The sequence below is a fragment of the Prinia subflava genome, chromosome 22 (assembly GCF_021018805.1).
Source record: "Prinia subflava isolate CZ2003 ecotype Zambia chromosome 22, Cam_Psub_1.2, whole genome shotgun sequence".
NCBI lineage: Eukaryota > Metazoa > Chordata > Aves > Passeriformes > Cisticolidae > Prinia > Prinia subflava.
This window is the reverse complement of record NC_086268.1, coordinates 2,447,584-2,471,319: the sequence shown is the minus strand read 5'-3', so window position 1 is coordinate 2,471,319 and position 23,736 is coordinate 2,447,584. Positions and strand designations below refer to the sequence as shown.

Here is a 23,736-nt window from a genome sequence, read left to right as displayed (position 1 = left end):
CAGGGGCAGCAGAGCCGTCCCAGGGCCAGCAGAGCCGTCCCAGGGCCAGCAGAGCCGTGCCAGGGCCAGCAGAGCCACCCCAGGGCCAGCAGAGCCGTCCCAGGGCCAGCAGAGCCACCCCAGGGGCAGCAGAGCCGCCCCAGGGCCAGCAGAGCCGTCCCAGGGGCAGCAGAGCCATCCTAGGGCCAGCAGAGCCATCCTAGGGCCAGCAGAGCCATCCCAGGGCCAGCAGAGCCATCCCAGGGCCAGCAGAGCCACCCCAGGGCCAGCAGAGCCGTGCCAGGGCCAGCAGAGCCAGGCCCAGGGCCAGCAGAGCCATCCCAGGGCCAGCAGAGCCAGGCCCAGGGCCAGCAGAGCCATCCCAGGGCCAGCAGAGCCATCCCAGGGCCAGCAGAGCCGTCCCAGGGCCAGCAGAGCCAGGCCCAGGGCCAGCAGAGCCGTCCCAGGGCCAGCAGAGCCACCCCAGGGCCAGCAGAGCCAGGCCCAGGGCCAGCAGAGCCAGGCCCAGCCTGTCAGGAATGTCCCTGTGGGAATCCCCATCCCTCTGCAGGGGGATGAGCTGGAACAGAACTTTCCAGGGATGGAGCTGCCCCTTCCTGCAGGCAGCACTGCCAGAGCTGCTCAGGGGGGTGAAACCTTTGCTGGGCATGTGACAAAGGCCACTTGGACCTCGGATGCTTTAGGATTTCAGCTTTTCTGTTTTTCATCTGTTTGTGACCCTGCAGTTCTTTAGTGTGGAACTCCAAACTCCACACACAGTGTGAGCTGCTGCTGCCTCCCCATTTTGGGCAGACACAGCAATTCCTCTCCAGGCCTGGCAGTCAAGGACACCTCACTGCCCCAGGCCTGAGAGATGGGAACAAAAGTGAGTTGGGGCAGCAAACTTGGGGTAAGTGAGTTCATTACCCGAAGCTGTAACTGGGAGATGAACCCCCAATCTGCAAATGGACCAAATTTATCCAAGTGTGAAACTCATGACCTGTGGTCAATTTTTGGGTGCAGCCCCTGGGGAGCTTTGTCTGCCCTAAATGAACCTGAAGGCCCTTCCATAAACAGAACTGCTTTTTATTCTCTTAATTCTGTCTGGGCTCTGTTTTTAGGCAGCCCCAAAGGCATCACTCAAACACTCCCCTCTGTGCTCTGGGTTTGGTGCTGCTCACCTGAGTGCTCTCCTGTGGAGGCTGAGCCAGCCAGCCCCTGGCGTCGCAGAACGCTGTAATCCTCCTCCACCTCCTGCAAAACAGCAACAACAGCCCCAAAACTCAGCTGGATCTCCATTTACCAAGCAAACAAAGAGGGGTTCAAACAGAAAAAGAGAAGTTTCAGTGCTGCAAACACCCAGGTTGGAGCGAGCCCCCTCAGCTCCTTTATCTGCATGCAATATTCTGATGTCAGTGAAATTAAAGGCTGGCCACGGATGTTTCACACATCAAACCTTCCATAGTTATTCCACAAAGAGAAAAATTTTCTCATGCAGAAATAATTTGGAATATACAGAGCCTGAAAACCTCATTATTGGTCTGACATCCTTGGTGCAGCTCAGCATCTTCATCTGACACCCTGAGCAGCAGCACACAGAGATTTCAGAGATCTACCAAGGCTGGAAAAGACCTTTGAGTCTGACTTAAACCACCTTGTCCCCAAGTGCCACATCCAGACTGTGCCTGAACACCTCCAGGGATGGGGACTCCAGCCCGCCCTGGGCAGCCCCTCCCAGCTCTCTGTGAAGAGCTTCTCCCTAATCTTTATGTCAGGAATTCCTCAGGCCAGTGTCCTGCTGCAAATTCCCCTTGTGCAGCCTTGTCCCATCCCTCAGAAACATCCCCAGATCAAAATCAAAGCAATAAAAAGCCTCCAACTCCAGCAGAGCTATTGGCCTGTCGATATTCCGGGTGAGTTGTGACTCAGTGCACACAAAACAGCAAAAAAAAGCAAAGATTCTGCATTAAAGGCTTCCAGGAGTAAGAGCCTGAGATAAAGAGAAATGTGGCTGTGTTCTTGCCCATCCAGATTGTTTTAAAGCTTTTTCCTAACCCGAAACTTAACGGGTCTGGAAATGGTCAAACACTCGCTCAGGTGACGCTCAAACCTTGTACGTGCAGTGATAATAAAATTAAAAACATGAAAAGCAACGCACCTTTAGCTTCTCCAGGGCATCCTGGATGTTCTGGATGTACTGCACGAGCTGCACTCGGGTCTCCAGAGGGAGCTGGGGGCTGCCCAGGAAGGGGCAGGGCTCCTCCAGCCCTGCCCAGCGCGAGCCCAGCAGCTCCTCGGGGAACGGGGAGCTGTCCCCGTCCGACCGGGTGTCCCTTGGGGACAGGGGCTGCTGCTGCTGCTGGGGACAGTCCAGGGGGGGCTGGCTGTGCGAGGTGCACTGCAGGACCAGGGCTGACACCTCCTCGTCCGTGGAGCTCTCCTGCACTGCTCCGTATCCATCGAGGATCAAATAATTTCCTGAGGAGACAAGGCGGGTTCACTCGAGGGAGCCTCGGGGCTCAGGGGGGTTTGAGAAGAGTTTCAGGGACAGAAGTGGGGGTGTCTCACAGCACATCTCATGAGAAAAATCATTAAAAAAGTCATCATTAAAAATCATTTGAAAACTCCAAAATTAGGGGTGATATCAGACCCAGCTGGTTCAGAGATCAGGGATGGTTTTTATGCTGTACATTAAAAAAAAACATAATTAAATGGACAGGAGCTGGACTCTGATCCTTCTGGCTCCTCTCCAGCTCAGGATATTCTCTGAGCTCATCAGCTCCCTTCCTGCTTGCCCAAAATCTCTGTTTCTGTGATAATATCTGAAAATCCTCTGGCACTAATGGCACCTGACAAATCCAAAGCTGCTGCATTCCCAAACCCCACTCCCAGCCCTGGCACTGGGGATGCTTTTAGATGGGTGAGGTTTAAAACAGAGCTTGCAGATATGCTAAAAGATAAATTAATTACAGACAGAAAATACTTTCACACCCTGCACCCAGCAAAAGGAGCCTATTTAATGAATTTCTCTATAATACCACAGCAAAGACAGCACAGGGGACTCAGAAGTGACTAAAAACAGATCAATCTCATTCTGATGTCCCAATACAGTTAAAAAAGTAAACAGTGGAAGGAGTGACAAATAAATTAGATGCCTCAAGTTGTTGGCTCAGTTTTAATAATTTAGACTGTCTCAGTGAGAAAAATTATTTGCAATATGTAGTTGGAAAGGAGCATTGGGGCAGTCACAAATTGGCTTATCCACGTGGATATAATCCAATTTTGAAATAAAAGCATATTTATGGATAAGAGACTTCTGTGTGGCTGTTGGGTGTTGAATCCACCTGAGAGCAGCTGCTTCTGCTTCAAAATGCACAGGAGATAAACCTCAGCTTCTGTGCTACGTTTGGTGTGCTCAGGTAGCTGTCAGATAGTCAATTAGTGCAGCAGTAACAATAAAAATAATGAAATAATAAACTTCTAAGAGGTTGAGAGTATGGTAAGGTTACAGGACACTAAAATTAAAAGTCTTGAGTTTCTTTCCTGAAGCTTGATCAGGAAAAGGGCTTTAAAAAGTGCTTTGCCTCCAGGGAAAGGAGGTGCAGCACTTTTTCCCTCCAGGTCCCTATGGGCAGTGGAGATGAAGTGGTCCAGGACAGGCACAATGGAGGGCTTGGCTTGTGCCTCTGCAATTCCAGCAGCCCAGCTTCTCCTCCACCACACAAAGAATTAATCAGGTCTTTGTTTGCACAGGGTTAAAATGAATTCTTGTGAGCTGGGAGCTGACTGTGCCACCCCAGCCAAGCAGGAGGTGAGGTGTGGGATGCACCTGGCCAGGTTCTCACCTGAGATCCGAATCTGCACCTCCTCCTCCTCCTCCTCCTCCTCCTCCTCGTCCTTGGTGCCCAGCAGCTCGCCCTCGCCGGGGTTCTCGTCGCTGTGCGCCTCCCGAGCGTCGAAGAAATGCTCCCCGCTCTCCTCAGCCCCCAGCCCCTCCAGCCCCTCGCTGGAGCCCTCCAGGTTCATGCTGTCCGTGGGCAGGGTGGCCCTGGTGTCCCCCGGGGCGTCCCCCGGGGCCGGGCACGGCGCTGCAGTCCGGGGGCCGTGCCCTTCTCCAGTTCTGCCGAGGCTGCCGCGCTCCCCGGGCGGCTGCAGGGCGCTGCCAGGGGGCTGCAGCTCCTTCCTGCTCTCTGCCTGCGCCTCCTGGGACACGGTCCTGAGCCTGGGCGGGCGCTGTCGCTCCTCCAGGGGCCCCTTCTCGGCCAGGCCCAGCTGCTGCACCAGGAGCTGCCTCAGCAGGCCCACTGCAAGGACAGGCAAGGGTCAGCCACAGCTCCGGGACTGGCACTCAGTGAATGCTGCTGGCTCCTCTCCAGCTCAGGGTATCCTCTGAGCTCGTCACCTCCCCTCCTGCTTGCCCAAAATCTCAGTTTCTACGCCCAATCCTGTTGGAATGGAAATCCTGCTCTAATGGCACCTGACAAATCCAGGCAACGCTCACAGAGCACGGCAGGGATTAAAGCAGACACAAAGGTCACCCTCTGACAGAGGTGTGACTCCTCTCCTTGCTCTTGGTTGGAAGAACAGGGATAAAAATAAATGTATTAAAGGCTGTGGCCTCACTGCTCTGTTTTACCTCACGGTATGTCAGGACAAGTTGCATCTCCTTGGAGAAAAACAGGGAAATTGTCTCCAGAAATTATCCTGGGTTTTACCCTGCAAAGGAGCTCACAGCTGTGGTTATGGCAGGGGATTCCCACCTCAAGGAAATTGGGAATATTCCACTCAGGTTTCAAATGACAGAGCAGAAAAAAAAAAAAAAAAGGAAAAAAAAAATCTGTGGAATGCTTTTCCCTAAAATTCGATGTAAATTTATGCCTGGTTGAACTTCAACCCACATTCCTCGAGTTCCCAAATTATCCCAACCAAACACTTCATAATAGGGACATATTGTTCCAAACAAAAACGTGCTGCTGTCAAGAGCCTCAGATTGTTCCTCCTCACCACAAAATGCTCTTGCAACACCCCAAAAAAAGCTGTGATGTCAAACAGCAGAGCTGTCACTCAGCTCAGGCTCTTGTCACAACGTTGGAGAGCTGCTCTTTTAACTCTCAACACTCAGGAGATGCTGTGGGGTCACTAAAACTGTCCCTACACACCCCCAGACTAAGCTTATTTTAGCCATGGTTTCTCTTAAAACAAGTACCAAGAGTATCTGTCCAATATTCAGACTAGAAAAGAACTTTAAATCCTCTAAGAAGTTGAATAAATGGATTTAAAGCCCTGAGATAACTGCAGAGAACTGTCATTGCTTGGACAGAGAGATGGAAGAGGCAATTGGGGCCAAGGATGTGAGAGTTCTGCATTTTGGAAAAAGCAAATATTCCACAGGCTCTTCCCTCCAAGTACAACTGAGGGACTTTGTGTCCCTTCCAAAGTTGCCAAGGACGGATCTGTGGATTAATGAATTCATTCAAATTTCAGGGAGTTATATTTAGGAGTTGCACTGGCAGAGCTGATCCAGCAGGTTGCAGAGCCCTGCATCCCTCCTCTGAAAGGAGAGCAGAGGAAGTGACTAAAAAACCTTAAAAACCTTAAAAACAATTTCCAACAATGATCTGTCCATCAGGAAAACCTCTCAACACACACAAGTGTTCATCTAATTAGACCCATCTCCCAAATACTCAGGAAATCTGAGCCTGGTTTTGGATATAAGTGAGCTTAACAATGCGCAGGATTTTACCAAAAAAAAAGAAAAAAAAGAAAAGAAAAAAAAAAAAAAAAGGGAAAAAAAAGAAAAAAAGAAAAGAAAAAAAAAGAAAAAAAAAGAAAAAAAAAGAAAAAAAAAGAAAAAAAAGAAAAAAAATAGAAAAAAATAGGGAAAAAAAGAGAAAAAAAAGAAAAAAAAGAAAAAAAAAGAAAAAAAAAAAGAAAAAAAAAGAAAAAAAAAGGAGGAAAGTTGTATTCTGCAAACACAAGCAAGCTCTCCAGTTCTGCTCCAGTGCCACAGAAATAAGTCCAGGCCTGACTGCCTTGCCTTTAAAATCTGCTGACCAGCAATGGCTCTGTGCACTAAGTTCTGCAATAGAATTTTGCCATCAAAGCACTCCACGGACAATAAAAATTCATTATCACCCTCATCTGCTACATCAAACCCCCAAAAAACCAGGAGATGCCCAAAGCCCAGGGAAGGGGCAGTTCCTGGGTTCAGAACTCGCTGTCAGATGATTTCTGTGTGAGATCCAGCCCAGGGCAGAGGGTGATGAATGGAAAGAAAGAAGAAATTCCCCGTGCAGATGCCAGCCCAGGGCCCTGCCCGTGGTACTCACAGTTCCTCAGGGCATCCCGTGCCCACTGCCCCTCTGGCACCGGGGCTGAGCTGCTGGCACAGGAGTCCTTCAGAGCCAGCTCTGCCTGCTGCACCTTCTCAAACTGCGCCTCGGCCCCCAGCAGCCCCTCCACCTTAGCCTTCTCTGACAGGATGGGTGAGGAGGACTGAGGGTTCAGGATTAACGGAGACTCCAGGCCCAAGTCTTTATCTAGAGGACAGAAAAGTAAAAATTCAGGTGAAATAATGATGATGAAACTGCAGAAAATTCTGCTCTGGAACAGGAAAATTCTTGAGCGTGGCTCTAGTAAAAGGCCAGTTTTTTCCAGGGTTAAAAAAAGACTCTCCCAGCAGTTTATAAATCAGATGGAAATAGTAAAAAAGTGCATTTCCGAGAGGTTCAGCATCACTTCTCTGAAAGACTGGTAAAGAAATTATTCCTTTCTATCTCCAGGCTGCCCTAGGATCCCCAAGGCCCCGGGAATGTGGCTGGGCACATCTGCACTCTGTGCAGAAACCTCCTGCTCCCATTTCCCTGAACCCCAGTCTGACCTGGACTTTGCAGGCTGCTGGCAGGAATGTCATGCTGCTCCTTCAGCTTCTGCTGCTCCTCTTCCTCACGCTCCTCTCTGCAGGGAGGGAAGAACAAACACATCCTTTCAGTCACGCTGATCTGCAGGAGAATCCGTGCTTTGGAGGGCAGTTTTTGAGCAGGAAAAGGGGTGCTGGAGAAAGAAAAATCAGCTTTTCTTCTTCCAGCAGCTTTGACTTACTCTCCAGGGCCTGACTGAGGCAGTGGGATCACTCTCCTGCTGCTCCCCATCTTCACAGTCCCTGCCATCTGAGCTATAAGGTCCTGCCAGCTGCAGCAGAAACAGCAAATAAAACCATTTTATTTGCCAGAAACAGCAAATAAAACCATGCAGCAAGTGGAACAGAATGAGCATTTCTCTGTTTAATCCTCTTAAATCCAGTTGATATTATTACTGCTTTTCTTACCAAATGAAATGTCTTTTTTTTTAAGTTCTGTTACATTCAGTCCCCCCCAGGAACACCCTGAAGTCACCACAGCATAAAGCTCAGCTCACCTGGATTCTCTTCAGCAGACAGAAATGATAGACAGGACCTCAGCACTTGTCACATCAAGCAGTTAATTTATATATAAATACATTAAAAAAGCATTATTTCACACCTCACTGAAGTGTAACAAATGCAACAGCAGTCATGGATCCCATAAACACATCTACCCCTGTGGAATCTTTAGGAAAAAAGAGTTTTTCTCAATAAAGCCACGGAATCCAATTCCTGCAGTGGGGTGTTTATGATGCCAGAATGTAAATCTGCAAAGATCTCTGGTGCTGCATGAAGATGCAGGATTATTTCTCTGTCTGATCTGGCAGTCAGGCCCAAAAATCCTGAATTTTCAGGGTAAATAAAAAAGCATTTTGGAGGCCAGGAAAGGGTCTGGAGTGAGCCAGGTGGGAGGGACTCTCTGTGGACGCTTCCTACAGAGAGCAGCAGGTTTCCAGCTAAGTTTGGAGAAGGAACTCAGGGGATTCATGGGGTAAGAACCTCTCAGGTCCAACAAACCAGCTGGAATTTCCCCCAGGACTTACACATTCTTCTCGGAGACAGTCTGTGCCACCAGCTCGTAGATGTGAGCCCCCGTCGCGGACATGGAGATGACGAAGAAAGCTTTGTTATCTGCACCAACACAGGAAGGGAGCACTGAAACAGCTGCCAGGCCCCTCACAGCCTCCCAAAAATTCCTACAGCGAGCCACAACCCCGGGCCAAAGCAAGGAGAAAGTGCAGGAGAGAACTCTCTAACACTAATACAGAAACACTGACCTTGTCCTGTCAAAGGAATGTGTCCTCAAAGGAACAAAACCCATTCCAAGCCATTTGGAAAAAGCTTCATTTCTCCTCTTTTCCCTTCTAATAATTTGCAGAGCGCTTTTCCTCTAACACAATCAGAGTACTTTCATTTAGAAGTCTATTTAAAACTCCAGCAATGCCTATTACTGATGCAAAGAAGTTAAACAGCTCATCCATACTAAGCACGATGTTGGACAACCAAGAATTAAGCCTACGCAGTTTTCCGTGTTCTGCTCTGCAAATCTACACAAAATCATCTTCCTCAACTGAGCTAATCTTTATTTTTGGCTTCTCTTTTTTGCTTTCTCAGTGGGCTGCACTGACCTGTGGCCACCTGGCGAACCAGCACGGTGTTGAGTTTGATGATGGGGCTGAAGGTGTGTTTGCTGTCAGCCGTGGATGCCAGGATCTTGCTGTGGCACTTCAGCACCAGTTTGTCATCTTGTTTCTGCAGCAGCACCAGGATGTCCTCCAGCAGCAGAGTGTACAGATCTGCCAGAGTGCAAAAAAAAAAAGCCCAGAACGAGTTAAAGATTCCCAGCAGAAAGCAGAAAGCTGCATTTCTGATTACTCATGCAGAGGCAGCAATCAGAGCCGTGCCATTCCAGGCAAATCTTCCTCGTGAAAACTCCAGCAGAAAGCTACAGATGGAACTGGATCAGCTCCTGACTGACTGCTGTGTCCCTGCGTGGCCCTAATGATACTCCAGCACATCTCAGAATTGACAGGAATAATTTAATCAGCTCAGAGGAGCACACAGGCGTTATTAGAGGTGGCAGTGAGAACATAATTGGGAGCTGCAGCAGAGCTTTTCCCTCCTCTCCTTCCCAGCAGACTCACCCAGAGCCAGGGGATGGCCCAGACTCACCGATGGTTTTGTCACGATTCACTTTCCAGGTCAGGGGCCCTTCGTGGAGCATTTTTCTCTTTGTTAGATCCAGGTTCTGTCACCAGGGGAAAGAAAACAAAAATGAAATTTCTATGGGAGCAAGTCATGACAAAACACAGGAATGCCAGAGGGACTCCAGCTTGAAGCAAAGCAGCTAAACCCTAAAAGAAACAGGGCAGGGAACCCAAAATCTCGTCAGAGGTGCTGTTCATCACTTTTCCACTGCTCTTTCCCACATGCAAGTGCCACAGGGTGGGGAATTCTCGCACCAAATCACGCTCCTGGGGCATTAGGATGTCACTGTTTCCCTAGGAGGAGCTTTTCCAACACCCCACATTCAGCTCCAGCATTACAACTGATTAATGCTGCAGCACTCCATTTGCAAGTCAAGTGTGCCTACAAATTATTTACAAATCATCCCGACGATCTGACAGGATTTGTAATGTCAATGGAATCTTCAGGCACTTCAGTGCTTGTGACATTTAGATCTGCAGGCAAGCAGAAGTGACAATTTTCACAATTCATCCCTTCCAAGTCTCAGAGTCTGCAATCAATGACAGAGAGATTTCAGAGCTGCCAGGAAGTTCTTCCTTTCCTTGCAAGTTGATTTGGGGAAGGATACACAACACACTTTTATAGAAGAGATTTTCTTTTTTTTGATTCACACTGATTTTGAGGGAGATGGGGAAGCAACCAGCAGGTAACCAGCTTCTAATGAAACTGCAGGGATTTACAGGAGCTTGAGACAGAGTGTTTTTAATTCTGGACTTCAGTGTTATTTATTTGGCTGTGAGGTTCTCCCACGTTTTTGTACAAGTTCTCCTTTTAAAGCCAAGCCCACTGTTACACCTCAGGGCTCTCCAAGGCCTCTCCAGTTCCAACAGCATCACTAAGACACGCACTCACATGAGATAAATATCCACAATAATCTCATTATCCATCAGATATCTCTGCTGGGACACAGTGCTTGAGCTTGCAGGCCATAAAGGTTTGCTGCACAGAGCTGACAAGCTCCATCAGCACCACGATGTGCAGAACTGGGCTGTTAGAGCCACAGAAATCTTCAGGAGGGTGGCAAAACTCACATTTCTGAGACTAATTGTTTTCATTTTCATACAGAAATATTTATCTCCAAAGACCACTCGACTGTGCATCAGAAGAAGCACCAAGTGGACGACAGGGCTGCAAACTCAACTCACACAGGGCTGGTTTTAAAGCTGCCACTCACCCTGAACTCATCCATCATGGGATCCTCTGACTGCTTCAGGTAGGAGAGGTCGAGTCTCCGCTGATAATCCTCCAAATGCTGCAGGAAATGCAAGGGAATGGTCACTTGGAGCAGCACAGCTCCCCAGAGTGCAGGTTTATTGCTGTGCCCAGCCCTGAGTGTTCACTCTGCCTCCCCACCTGCTTGTTCTCTGACTCCTTCACAGCCTGGTTCACGTGGTTGAGGATCTGGCGGCAGTGATCTGCTGCTTTCTTGACTTTCTCCTTCTCCTCAGGCAGCTCTGCAAGCACAAAACCAAGTGGGACAGGGCTTCCCAGCAAAGCTTTCACCCCTCCAGGGCACTCTGCTGACCTCAAACTGGACAAAGAGGGGCTAAACTCACAGGAAATTCTATCACCAAAAGCACAACATTGATCAAAATGAGATTTGTGCCAGGAGAGAATTCACTGCGACCCGCAGATCATTACACATAATACAGTTGTTACTCTCCCTTTTTTAGGGCCTTGTGACAACTATTCACAATAATCTGAGAAACCTCAAATCCTTACTGAGAGCACAGGTGAACCCATCAATCCTCAGCAGCAGCAGCAGCCACACTGAGAATTCAGTTAACAGGAACATAAACCAGTACATCAAAGATAATGGAGTATCACATGCTTTCCTAATTAGGATTAGAGGGAACTTGTAGCTGCAGTCTATTTTTATGAGTAATGGAATTGCTCTGCAGCAGGTATCAGATAGTAAAGCTGGGAAGGCGTTTTGTGCTATTATTTATCACGTTTTTACCTGTTGTGCTGAAAGAATATTCCAGTGTAATACATCCTAATTAAACCCCACCCTCTGCAAGAGCATGAGGACGTTCTGTGCTGCTTTAGAGGTTTGACAGATTCACTTATTTCACACTGAATTTCCTTTTTATTTTCCTGAGGAGCAGCAAACACTGGATTTTCCTTTTTATTATTATTATTATTATTTACACCTCCTGCGCAGAAGGCAGCAGCGAGGTCGCAATGAAAACAGAGAGAGGCACATAAAATTAAAGTGTTATTTAACACATTTACCTAAAAAACCCTGCAGAGGTGGGTGCCCAAAGCCCAGTGGGAAGGCTTTACCTGTGTATTTAGCAATGTTATCCAGCAGAAGGGGGTATTTAGTCAACCTCTGCATCTCGGTGGGGATGATATCCTTCAGCTGCAGCCGCCGGCACAGGGGATTGCTCTCAGCATCCTAAATTTCAACAGCACAAGATCTGCATTTGTCATTTTTATTAAGGCCATAATTACCTGAATGCACAACATCTATTCATCACTTAAACATCTATTACTTCACTTTCCAGTAATTAAATACAAGACAAGAGATGCCAAGATCTATCACCCAGACAACACATCCCCTCTCCATCTGCAATTCCCAGAGGAAATGCTCGTCACAGCAGCAGTGCCTTCCTCCCCTCATTACTCCCCACGGGCACGGGCCCATCCCCAATCCATCTCAGTCAGGGAATGCATCAGTCTGGGCTGTCACACTGCACCAAACACGGGATATTTGTCAAGATAATCTCCCCTGCACTCCCAGAGCTCCTCCCAGCCTGTGCTGGTGCAGATAAAGTTCTCCTGTAAAGCCACGTGGACCCAAACCCCGCTCCTGCAGGCACAGCAGCTGTGCAGCATCTGTGCCCTGCCCCTGGCACTCGGAGCTCTCTGCCCCACAGAATTTGGCATCCTTGGGCAGCAGCCACCTCGAGGGAGGTGGTCTCAGGGTTGTTGATTCCCTGAGATTCTCCTTGGGGTTGCTGGCCCCAAGGTGCTCAGGGTTCCCCCAGGGTTGCTGTTCCCTGGGAGTTTCCCCTGGGTTGCTGTTCCCAGAGTTAATCAGGTTTTCAGGCTTCTCTTTGCCCTGGGTGTTTCACACCAGAGGCAGAGACGACAAGCTGAGTCCCCAGTGCACATTTCCAAGGTTGTTTATTCTTCATTATCTCAGTTCTGTCCCAGCTCTGCCAGGCCTCCCTGGCAGGGAACCTGATCTCAGTTCTGTCCCAGCTCTGTGAGGCGTCCCCAGCAGAGCAGGACACGCGGGGGACTGGGCGGCTCAGAGAGCCCCACACCTTATGTACAGTACCCCTGACCCAACCACTGTCCACAATGAACTTTTTATTTACAAAATTGTACCAATGCCTACTGCCTATGCTAACATGTCAGTTCTACTCTAAACCAATCTCTAAAACCCAACTCAGCACAAGATGGGGGACGAGAGCAAGAACAAGGAGCGCAGGGGCCACTCCCCAATTCCTCCATCCTGTCTCTTCAGCCCCATATGCTAAGAATCCTAATTTCTATATTTATATTCTATAATAAACCATCCACTACTTATTTTAAATTCTTAGGGTTTGTGATTCTTCCTGCATGTGAGTGTTCACTGCCATGGCAGGGATCAGAGTCAGTGTCCTCCTGGGATCTGTGTGGGTCTAACTGAGCCCCCTGGACAGATCCCAGACCCTCCTGGACAGATCCCAGACCCCCCTGGACAGATCCCAGACCCCCCTGGACAGATCCCAGACCCTCCAAGGTGGCCAGAGGGATGTCCTGGACTCCAACAAGGTGGCATCTCCTGCCTGTCCTGCATTCCAGCAGGACACCCTGTGCTCCCCAGAACTGAAGGCTCCTCCCTCCAGGAACCATCAGGAGAGATAAATCCAGCGCTGGAAATGATCCCCAGTTGAAAGCAGCCTTAGGCATGATGCCATTAATTCATGTCATTAATTATCAGGGGTTTATCTAGGAGGATTCACTGGGCTGTGCTGGGGCAACTCAAACCCTGGTGGAGAATTCTCAAAAAGCTGGTGGAACTCAGAGCCTGGTGGGAAAAAAAACCTCAAAAGGCTGGGGGAGAAAACTCAAAAGGCTGGGGGAGAAAACTCAAAAGGCTGGGGGAGAAAACTCAAAAGGCTGGGGGAGAAAACTCAAAAGGCTGGGGGAGAAAAATCAGAGCCTGGGGCAGAAAAATCAGAGCCTGGGGCAGAAAAATCAGAGCCTGGGGCAGAAAAATCAGAGCCTGGGGCAGAACCTCACCTGCACAAAGGTCTGGAAGCGCGAGTCCTTCTTCTGGCGGGACTTGATGACCTCCAGGGCAAAGGGCTGGTTGCTGCAGAAGGTGGCAGTGGCAAGTTTCAGCTTCTCCTCTGCTGCTCCACTAAACTGTGCCAGAAAGCCAAAATAAATGAGTTTAGACAGGTTGGAGTTCAGCACGAGCCACGCTCAGCAGGCAGAGCCACACCGGGCTCACCGGGGAAGAAAGGAATTCTTGGCAAGAATGAGGAGTCATTTCTGCCCTGGTTTAAGGCTTTGCCTTCCCAGAGGGGACCTTTGTATCTCAAACTCTTCAGTTCTCCTGAATCCAGCCCTCCCACATCACAGAATCCCAGACTGGTGTGGGTTGAAAGGGATTTTAAAGCTCATCCCCATCACGGGCAGGGACATCTTCCACTATCCCAAAACATCCTTGAACACTTCCAGGGATGGGGCAGCCAAATCTTTCCACAAAGAGCTCAAAAGTGAAGCCTACAACAGCACTATAAACTCCAAATTTATACATTCTAAGATTAGAAATCAGTATTTTTACCCATCTTTTAACTGCACCACAGGCACCACCAGGCTCACATTTCAGTGTTACTGAAATAAATCGTGCCACTATATTTTTCAAAATCCCACTCTCACCTTCATGTACCCAAAAGTACCTTTCTATCCTACCCACACATCCCAAAGAAATTATTCCTGTGCCTTAGATGACTCTTAATTCCAGTCAGATGAAAATCCTCAGAGTTCCTCCTGCTTTCCTTCCCCCTCACCCTCCAGCTCTGTTTTGGTTCCAGAACTCCCAGACCTCCAGTTCCCATTGCTGGGAATTATCTCCCCCAACCTCTGCCTAAGAAATATTAAAAGAATTTTACCCAGGAGAGCAAATCTTCCCCAATCTGGCCAATGACAGAAGTCTCGTTCCTTTTTCGGACAGATTTCATCTGATCGTTCAGTGCAACTTGAAAACAAGGAAGAAAAAAAAAGGTAAATTTTGTTAATAGTGGTCAAATTGCTGGCTTAATTTTGAGCATTTAACATAAAAGCTATTCTAGGAGAAGATTAGATTTGAAATTATTTTAATTAGCTAATAAACAATATCCTGCAACTTAATAAATTCAGAATAACTCATTAAATGTGATGTAACTGCTTTGCACTTGTGTCTCACCTGTCTCCAAATGACCCCTAAGAAACATTCCAAATTTATCTTTTTTGAGGCTCAATCTCATTTTTCTATAAACAGGAGTAATGCAGAAGCCATAAAACCACACAACTGATTATTCAGTGGCTGAAATTCCTACTGTGAGCAGTCCTTTCCCTAAAGAATTAGGAAGGGCCACCCTTCATAACAAAAAATACATTAATCTTTATAAATCTGTTTTCTGCTCTCTTCAAGAACAGCTGTACCACCTCAACTGCTGGCCCATAAAGCTCACTGCTCCTTTTATCAAGCATGAATCAACAGAGATAAGGAAAGGGAACACTGGACACGTGATTAATTATCAAAAGATCTTTGTGAGTCACAAACGGAGCAAGTGTGAGCAAAAGCAGGCCCAGGGCAGTGTCCTGAAGAATTCTGCTCTATCTCAAGCGCTGGGTGAAGCTGCCTTGTGTCCCTTTAATTCAATTTTTCAGCCAGAACTGCAGCATCCAGCTGCTCCTACCGTGCAGGCCGAGGATGTCCTCCAGGTTGGAGAAGATTTTCCTCTTGTCACTGGAGCTGAGGATGCCCTCCCTGGTGACCCTCTGGTAGAAGACGTTGTGCAGGACCTTCAGCGTGCGCACGTGGGCTCGCTCCGTGTAGAACAGCTCTGGGGGGACAGGGAGAGCAGGATTGCAGCTCTGGAGCCACAGGGGAGCTCAGGACAGAGCCCTCAGCAGCATTTCCCTCCCTGGTCCTCTGCTGTAATTCCATGTGGGAATTGTTTGTGAAGTTCCATTGTTCACCCCAAACCAACAGCGAGCTCTGAGCTCACAAATCCACACAGAGACTTCTGCAGGAGCTGCAACTCAAAGCTGCTCAAGTTTGGGAGTAGCTTTCAAAAAAACCAAGCTTTTCTTGTTTTCTTTCAGAGAACATATGAAAAACTGGCCTTTCAGTGCCTTAATATTGTTCAATAACCACTTGATATTGTTTGTTTCTCCTGTAAGAACTCAATCTCACCTTAGGTTATTTCCCAGTAACAAACAAAGGATTCACATCTAAGAACTCATCAAACCAAAAGTTCTACAATTCTCCAGCCACTACTTCACAAAACCAGTTCAGAAAAAAGCCTAATTGTCAATTTTAAGAACTTCCAAGCTCCAGGGGAAGGTTTCAACTCTGAGCTTGGCCAGGTAGGACAGAAGCTCCATCTCACCATTGATCACCTCCTGACGCTTGATTTCGTAGGGTTTGAGCCCCATCAGCACCTCCCTGCTCACGAGCTGCTGCCAGTTGGGAGGGTCCATGTCCATGTCAAAGTCGTAGAGCTCATCCTCACTCTGCACATCTGCAAAGCCAACACTGTCCATCCTGACAGGAGGAGAAAAAATGTGAGATATTCCCATGCCAGGGGAAAGCTGAGGGCAGAAATCAGCTTTATGAACACACTGTCCCTGCCAGCTGGAGGCTGCTGGGTGCCTGAACCTGGGCACATTCTCTGATTGTGCCCTTTCCAGGCTGACTGCCTGTTCTGACAGTGTTTTCATCACCCCCTTTTAATGACACAGATCAAATAATTACAGTCACACATCAAGGCAGTGAAAAGGGCAGGTTACAGTTTCTTGCCTCCGTCTATCTGCAGGTACAGAACCAACAGCAACACAGGTTGAAAAGGAAAATAGGGATATCTGTACTCCCTAACCCAACTCCCATCCATTCAAATCAGTGCATACAGCAATCATTCCATTCACTCACAGATCAAAGGGGTATTTTTGCATCTGACTCACCCCACCTGCCCTACAAATGGCTGCCAGTGTCTGATTTCAGTGTTCTTAAAGAAAAAAGGAGCATGCAGCCAACTGTGCTGGCTCAGAACAATGAGCACTGCTGCATTCTGCTTCATAAATCTTAAAATCCAAACAAATTCAGTCAAGTTCAAACACTTCTGAGCACACTCACTTGCGAAAAGGCTTTGGTGTTCCCATGTCAACCATCCTGCAAGGAAGGAAAGAAATCATCAGGGAGGCTTGTGCCTGAATTTCTCCCTGCTCAGACACTCAGCATGGTGGCCTGAGCTCCAAACCAGAGGATTTTGTCCCCTCTCCTGACAATTTTCTATCACAGCAGCGACACAGACCAAAGTTTCCTAATCCTACCAACAATATTTGTCACTATAATTTTATCTAAATTTCAGAACCACTGTCACGTTGACAAAGGAGTCTCTACAATGACCTTTTCCAACCCATTCCAAGATTTCCTGAGTCTCCCTCCAGCTCCCAGAGTTACCTCTCTGACTCTCCCTCCTCCTCCTGCAGGTTTTCCAGAGGAGATGGGAACTCAAAGGTGTTGTTGGGCGTGCGGGGGGTGCCATCCATGGAGTCACTGGCAGGGGGGGCCTCCCCAGGCTGCTTCAAACCTGCACAAAGAACAAATGGGAAAGGTGAGGAACCAAATTAGAGGACATGAGAGAACTTCCCAGCCTCTCCAGAGCCTCCTGATTCCAGAGCTGGAGGAACTCGATTGCCAGGCTGGTAAGAACAAATCTCAGTGACAAAAGCTTCAGGTGACACAGGCTGTTGGGTTTTGGATGATCCAGTGGCAGAGCCCACTAACAACCCCTGCTGCTCGTGGCAAGATTCCCTAATTGAGGAAAGCTGATTAACATGAGCAAGAGCAGCTCTAATGACATCAAGAGCAGCTCTAATGACATCAAAGCATTTCCTAATTGGCCCGGCTCGTTGCATCAGCACATCCTGTTCACAGCACAACCTTTAACCACCCCTCATTCCACCCTACCTGTGTCACTGTCCTTGCTGCCCTCCGGGGAGGCAAAGGGCCCCATGGCCAGGGGGGACATGGGGTTGGCAGGGGGGTAGGGGACATCTGTGCCATCGCTGGAGGAGCCGCTCTGGCGCATCTTGGTGGCCTCGGGGGGCTCTGGGCTCACAGAGGAGGCTGTGGGCGAGTGCTTGGGGTGCCTGGGCTTCTGCATCTCCATGGCCCTGCCAACTGAACCAGGAGAAAATCACGCTGCTGGAACGGGGCCAGAGGAGCAGCACTTCGGGGACAAAAGAGGTGTGTGAGTCTTTGAAAAGGGATTTTATTAACAAAACGGTCAGAATCACTCAGTCCTGCTGAAAAATCACTCAGTCCTGCTGAAAATCACTCAGTCCTGCTGAAAATCATTCAATCTCATGAAAATCATTCAATCCTGATGAAAATCATTCAGTCCTGATAAAAATCATTCAATCCTGCTGAAAATCACTCAATCCTGCTGAAAATCATTCAATCCTGCTGAAAATCACTCAATTTTGCTGAAAATCACTCAATCCTGCTGAAAAACACTCAATCCCACCCCAAAATGCCTCAATCCCAGCCCAAAATTTGATTTCATGGCCCCTCAGGGTGAGACAGAGTGGGAAGGGAACTGGGAGAAGTGGGGGAATTCCAGACTGGGAGGACTGGGTGAGGCAGGATGGGTGGGATGAGGTTTGGAGGGGGGTGGGATGGGGGAACAGGGCTTCCTGCAGGAATTTTTGAAGGCAGCAGGGATTTTCTGTGGCTTTCAGGGCAGCAGGGCTCTCCTGGGCTGACATACTGGCACTGCTGTCGTGTCGGCTCGGTCTCCTCGGGGGGCCCAGGATGTTGGGGAATCCTCTCCTCTTCCCTTTCTCCTCTCCTTCTTTCTCTTTCTTGATGCTTTGCTGCAGGTAAAGAAAAGCAAAATCATTGCTCACTGCTTCAAATCCAGCTGTTAACTGAGATTTTAATGAACTCTTTAAAACTGCAGAAAGGGAGAGGACACAAACCTTCAGAAAGGTTTCACACTTTCACCTCTCCATGGTTAGTGCAGAACTGCTTGAAATTCCCTTATATTTCAAAGGAAGCTGAAATGCTGATGGAAATAAATAGCTACTGTGACCAGATACACCCCCATGCTGTGGGAGACAAAGGATCACACCCACAGGGATGAAGTTTTGGTGGAAATATTCATTATGTAACGGGAGGAGTGGGGGTGGCAGGGAGAAGAGCTCTCCTGCGTGGCAAACCAGGAGGGTTTGGGCAAGTTTGTCCAGAAAAAACTGATGTAAACAAGGCAACAGCTTCAGTGAGACCCTCCTGTGGTTCAAGGTTGTGTTCTGTGAAATATTCCTCACCCAGAGTTTTAATAACTGAGAAAAAGCAAGCTGAATTCAGGGGTGGAGATAAGGGAAGTAATCCCAATTATTTCCAATTCACGCATCTGCCAAGAGATGCAGAACCCAGTCTCAGCTCTCAGGTTTGCTGGGCAGCTCAGGAATCCCACAACCATGGAAAAATCACAGCTATTTTTTAATTTTTTCCTGCGAAATCAGGGTTTGAATTGCACACAAATCCCCTGTGGCCACGGCAGCACTACCTTGATCTTTGGCAGGAAACCGATGCGGCCCCGCTTCTGCTCCAGGTTCCGAGGCTCCTTCACTTTGACTCCCAGGTGTTTCATGTAGGTGAGGATCACATATTGCATCGTGGAGCTGCCAAACACACGAAAAACAGGGAGGTTTTAACAGAAATATATTGGGAAAATATATTTGAGTCAGTAAATATAAATTGAGTCAGTAAAATTAAGGTCAAGTGCCAAGGTTCTGTTGAGAAGTTGGTTTTTAAATTAATGTAAGTGATGAAATGAAGGGAAATAAATTCCCACAGACAATGGGAAGGCTCAGCCAACATCAGAATTTATCCCTTTGTAAATGATGGAGTAAATAAAGATGGAATATATGGATGGGGAGGCTCTGGCACAGGGTGCCCAGAGAAGCTGTGGCTGCCCCTGGATCCCTGGAAATGGCCCAGGCCAGGCTTGGAGCAACCTGGGACAGTGGGAGGTGTCCCTGCCTGTGGCAGGAGTTGGAATTAAATCATCTCTAAAGTCCCTTCCAAACGAAATCATTCCATGATAAATAGCACAGAAGCTCAGGAGGTGAAAATACAATTTTGAGAATTACACAGAAGGTCCTAAAATTCTACACCAAAACCATATTTGATGTCACATTATAGCTTTGAGTGATGGCAAAAATAAGCAGCAGTAAAAGGTTACTGCGAAAAGCGGAGGAAAAGCTGCTCAGACAAAAACTGAACAGGACAAGGCACACACAGAAAATAAATGTTGGAGCAGATTGAAGCAGTTACAACACAAAACAAAAATAAACACCGACTGTCAGTGACAGTAATTCTGAAGATGTGAAACACGGGCGACAAAGATCAGTGAAGAAGGGGTTGATGCTCTGAATTGCAGTGATTAACGCCAGGGGAGTCAGGAGAGGAGTGCCAGGGAACAGCCGGGAGAGGGCTGTCGTGTTCCATCAGCACCGCACAGCCCAGGCTCCACAACGCCCATTACCTCTTGTCTTCTTCCAGAGGCTGAGATGTCATCCTAAAAACAAGAAAGGCTTTTAAAATGAAGCTCAAAACCCAATTAACACCCGGTCCCATCCACCCAGAGCAGCAGCAGTGCTGTTGAAGTGTCCTTTAGAATGTGCAGCAGACCCAGCAGGGGGAAACAACAAAACCAAGAATCAAAACTGAAGGTTCAGCTGTGGAAATTGGATTCAGCCCACATTAAAAAGGAGAAAATGGGTTGTGAGGCTGTTGTTTCTGCAGGAAAAGGGCTCTGATCTAATAATGCACATTCCCTATTTCACAGCAGCCTCCTGGACAACACAGCCTTCCCTCCCCTGCTGCCTCAGTCCAACAAACACTCAGGGCAGAAATATAAATATTTCCCTCTAAAGCTGCACAGGGGAGAGGACACAAACCTTCAGAAAGGTTTCACACGTTCACCTCTCCATGGTTAGTGCAGAACTGCTTGAAACTCTCTGAACATTTCAAAGGGAGCTGAAATGCTGATGGAAACGAGCAGCTCCTGTGACCAGAGACCCCCACGCTGTGCGAGAGGAGGGAGCACAGCCACAGGGATGGGGGAGCCCACAGGGATTTGGCACAAACTCCACTCCCCAATTCCTTCAGCCTGCCTTTCCCATTGTCTGAGGCAGCACCTTTAGTATATATATATATATATATATATATATATATATATAATTATTATTTATTTATTTATTTATATATATATATATTTATAAATTTTTTTAACCTCACTTTTCTATTTGCTGTCACTTACAGGATTTCCTCAATTTTGGCCAGGATCTGTTCTGCACAGCTCCTCTCCTCTGTGGCATTTATTTTTATTATTATTATTATATTATTATTTTACCCCATCTTTCTCTCTGCAGTCACTTACAGAACCTCCTCGATCTTGGCCAGGATCTGCTCTGCACAGCTCCTCTCCACAGCATTTATTTTTATTATTATTATTATATTATTATTTTATCCCATCTTTCCCTTTGCTGTAACTTACAGAACCTCCTCGATTTTGGCCAGGATCTGCTCTGCACAGCTCCTCTCCTCTGTGGCATTTATTATTATAATAATAATAATAATTATTATTATTTTATCCCATCTTTCCCTTTGCTGTAACTTACAGAACCTCCTCGATCTTGGCCAGGATCTGCTCTGCACAGCTCCTCTCCCTCTCCACGGCGTTGCGGTCGCGGAGCCGCTCCGCGTCCAACCTGCTCAGCTCCCCCTCGGCCAGGGTCAGCCCCATGCTCCTCTTCTGCCTGCAAAAGGGTCAGGACAGGTAGAAGAATTATAAAAGAAAAACCTCATAAAATCATCATCCTGCTCTGTTGAATTCATAGCTGGCCTGTCATCTAAGTGTAGTTAAGCAATTTTCAGTTCCCATGTGAAAGCAATCTCGGTATGAAAGGTTTGTTAACACAACAAATCTATTCTGGGGTGACAAATAAATGCATGTGTGTAAACAATAAGATCTGTTCCATGAGAACCTCTAAAGGAAAAATGTAAATAACCTGAATCTTAGCATATACACACAAATCACCTTCTGACCAATAAATGAAATATGAGGGAAACGAGCAGCCAACAGGTGCTGCACATGAGGTGTGTGAAAACTGTATAAAATAAGGGATGTGAATAAAGAATTGGCTTTTTCTGCATGAAGAAAACGGAATCTCAGCTAACTTAGTACAAAAGAAAAGGGCACAGGGATATCCTGCAGCTGGATACCTCAGGGTGTCCCACAGAAGTCACAGAGAGGCTTTGGGGGTGTTTAAAGCAGCTGCTAAAAGGGAGCAGTTTTTAGTGTGGAATACTTCATTACTGAGCTTGGCACGGAGCTCTTAGGACTCCACATGAAAAAGCAAATTAATTATCAACTTCTACTCCACGCCTGTGACAGCTCCATAAAGGGGATTATTCCCTGCCCAAAGGGGAATGGGAGGAAAATAGAGAAAGGAAAAAAAAAATATATATAAGCTGATTATAAACACAATCAGTAAGAGAGATTTATATAACAACACCTAAGCAAACAGACATTTCCTCACACAGAATGAAGGATCCAAGCTCTAGGACTGCAATTGATGATTTAGGGATTGGTCACAGGGTATATTCCTGGTATATTCCTATCCAAGGGGAATTTTGTGCCCCTCAGGTTTCCCTGTGCTGGAACACTGATTGAAATAGATTATGAAGAAAAATAAATGATGAAAAGAGCTTTTGGTACCTGAAATCTTCCAGGTTCCTCTGGACCTCTGGACAGACTTTATCCTGCATGGTTTGGATGAACTGGCGGTGGAGCTCTTCAGGGAGGAGCTCGGGCCTTCTCCTGTCTGTGAGGCAGAAAAATCATCAATTATTCCTCTGGGAACAGTCCCCACCTTCAATAATGACTCCAATAAAGTCATTTCCCTGAATGAACCCACCCTCTGCCTTTCACTGCCACAAACACGGCACCCTACCTAATTCCAAGGAGATTTCATCTGGAACTGGCACTTTCAGGTTCTGCAAAAGGAAAGAAAAGCTGGGAGAACCAACAGAGAAAGCAGCACCCAAAAAAACCTACACAAATCACAGCAAATTCCCCCAAAAGCCAAAATCATCCAATCTGAGCTGATTTGGAAAGGGGAGATTCCTGTGAATATATTACAATTCACAGAGATTATTTCAGGTCTGTGGTACAAAAACCTCTGCTGCAGTTTCTGGGAGTTTAATTCGTGAGAGCAAAGAATTTTCTCAGTTTTCCAACATACAATACAATTTCCCAATCCACATCAATACCCACAGCAATTATTAACCACAAAATAATATAGAAGAGCCAGAACCTGCCTACCTACCACTAAATTATTTCTCCTATCAATAACAAATCCCCTTTTTTATTTATTTACTCTGTACCCAGGCATCTGAGGCCATTCACTTCCCTGCTAACATTTCCACAAAAATACTTAAAACTTTTATTATTACATTATTACGTTTTATGAAGTTATTTATTAAACATTCTTCTGATTTTGATTTTTAAAACTATTTCTTTAGGAGGTCTTTAACCCCCTTAGTTTTTCACAGTTCAGGTGAGTGGAGAAAGGTTCAAGTCAACTTGCTGGGTGTGTGTGAAAATGAGGAAAACAAGAGGAACCTACTGCAGCTCTGTCCAGGAAAAACTGGTAAAACTCCAGGAAAACACGGCGGGTCTCTTTGGAATTGGTCTGTTTGTACAGGTCTGTGTAAAGGTAGCACAGCTGTGGGGAACAGGAGGGCAAGAAATGAGGTGAAAACCAGGAAAATGCCAAGTTTTCTTTCCAATATTTCAAAGAATTCAGCAGTGCTGGGTTGAAATCGTTCCCAGCTCCTCAGGGAGGTGCCCTGGGGAAGAGGAAAGGGGCTGGAAGAGGAGCACAGAGAGCTCAAACCTTCCCTGCAGACAAATAAATCCCACACCTTGGGGTGGAATGAGAGGCTTCCAGGAGATAAATAATTATTTGTAAGCAGCCAAACGTAAAGGAAACAATTCTTTTTGTGTTTCTCCATTTATCCGAGGAGATAAATGAGGATTTACCACCCTCAGGGTCTGCACTTCCCTCCTTGCCAGGTCCTGGCAGTGAGTGCTACACAAGATCTGGTAAATCCCGGTGAAGATTCCCAAATGTGAGGCAGGGAAACAATTCCAGAGGTTCTCACCAGTGCTGCAGGATCAAACTGGGACACGACGTGGTGCAGGAGGACAGCCAGGTGAGCCGGGCGGGATTTCAGGAGCTCGATGTTCTGGAAGCAGCTGCACTGCCCATTAATCTGCAGGGACACAGGGAATTGCATCTCAATTATTCAGGAATAACAG

General features: G+C 47.3%; 1 protein-coding gene across 2 annotated transcripts in view; it reads right to left on the bottom strand.

The window, feature by feature from the left end:
- The window catches only part of ARHGEF12 (Rho guanine nucleotide exchange factor 12), a 79,611-nt gene that overhangs the window by 4,134 nt on the left and 51,741 nt on the right, over positions 1–23,736 (bottom strand). For both annotated transcript variants that reach the window (XM_063417986.1, XM_063417988.1), the window contains 27 exons: positions 23,580–23,690; positions 23,042–23,140; positions 22,367–22,409; positions 22,132–22,237; positions 21,032–21,169; positions 19,894–19,926; positions 18,913–19,027; positions 18,112–18,217; positions 17,310–17,522; positions 16,800–16,929; positions 16,473–16,508; positions 15,730–15,884; positions 15,034–15,180; positions 14,245–14,330; positions 13,367–13,492; positions 11,414–11,528; positions 10,481–10,581; positions 10,302–10,379; positions 9,053–9,128; positions 8,509–8,676; positions 7,924–8,011; positions 7,081–7,170; positions 6,860–6,936; positions 6,309–6,518; positions 3,825–4,283; positions 2,138–2,457; positions 1,161–1,233 (listed from right to left, as the gene is read on the bottom strand). In XM_063417986.1, coding sequence (XP_063274056.1) covers positions 1,161–1,233; positions 2,138–2,457; positions 3,825–4,283; positions 6,309–6,518; positions 6,860–6,936; positions 7,081–7,170; positions 7,924–8,011; positions 8,509–8,676; positions 9,053–9,128; positions 10,302–10,379; positions 10,481–10,581; positions 11,414–11,528; positions 13,367–13,492; positions 14,245–14,330; positions 15,034–15,180; positions 15,730–15,884; positions 16,473–16,508; positions 16,800–16,929; positions 17,310–17,522; positions 18,112–18,217; positions 18,913–19,027; positions 19,894–19,926; positions 21,032–21,169; positions 22,132–22,237; positions 22,367–22,409; positions 23,042–23,140; positions 23,580–23,690 — 3,499 coding nt within the window. The remainder of the gene's footprint in view (positions 1–1,160; positions 1,234–2,137; positions 2,458–3,824; positions 4,284–6,308; positions 6,519–6,859; positions 6,937–7,080; positions 7,171–7,923; positions 8,012–8,508; positions 8,677–9,052; positions 9,129–10,301; positions 10,380–10,480; positions 10,582–11,413; positions 11,529–13,366; positions 13,493–14,244; positions 14,331–15,033; positions 15,181–15,729; positions 15,885–16,472; positions 16,509–16,799; positions 16,930–17,309; positions 17,523–18,111; positions 18,218–18,912; positions 19,028–19,893; positions 19,927–21,031; positions 21,170–22,131; positions 22,238–22,366; positions 22,410–23,041; positions 23,141–23,579; positions 23,691–23,736) is intronic.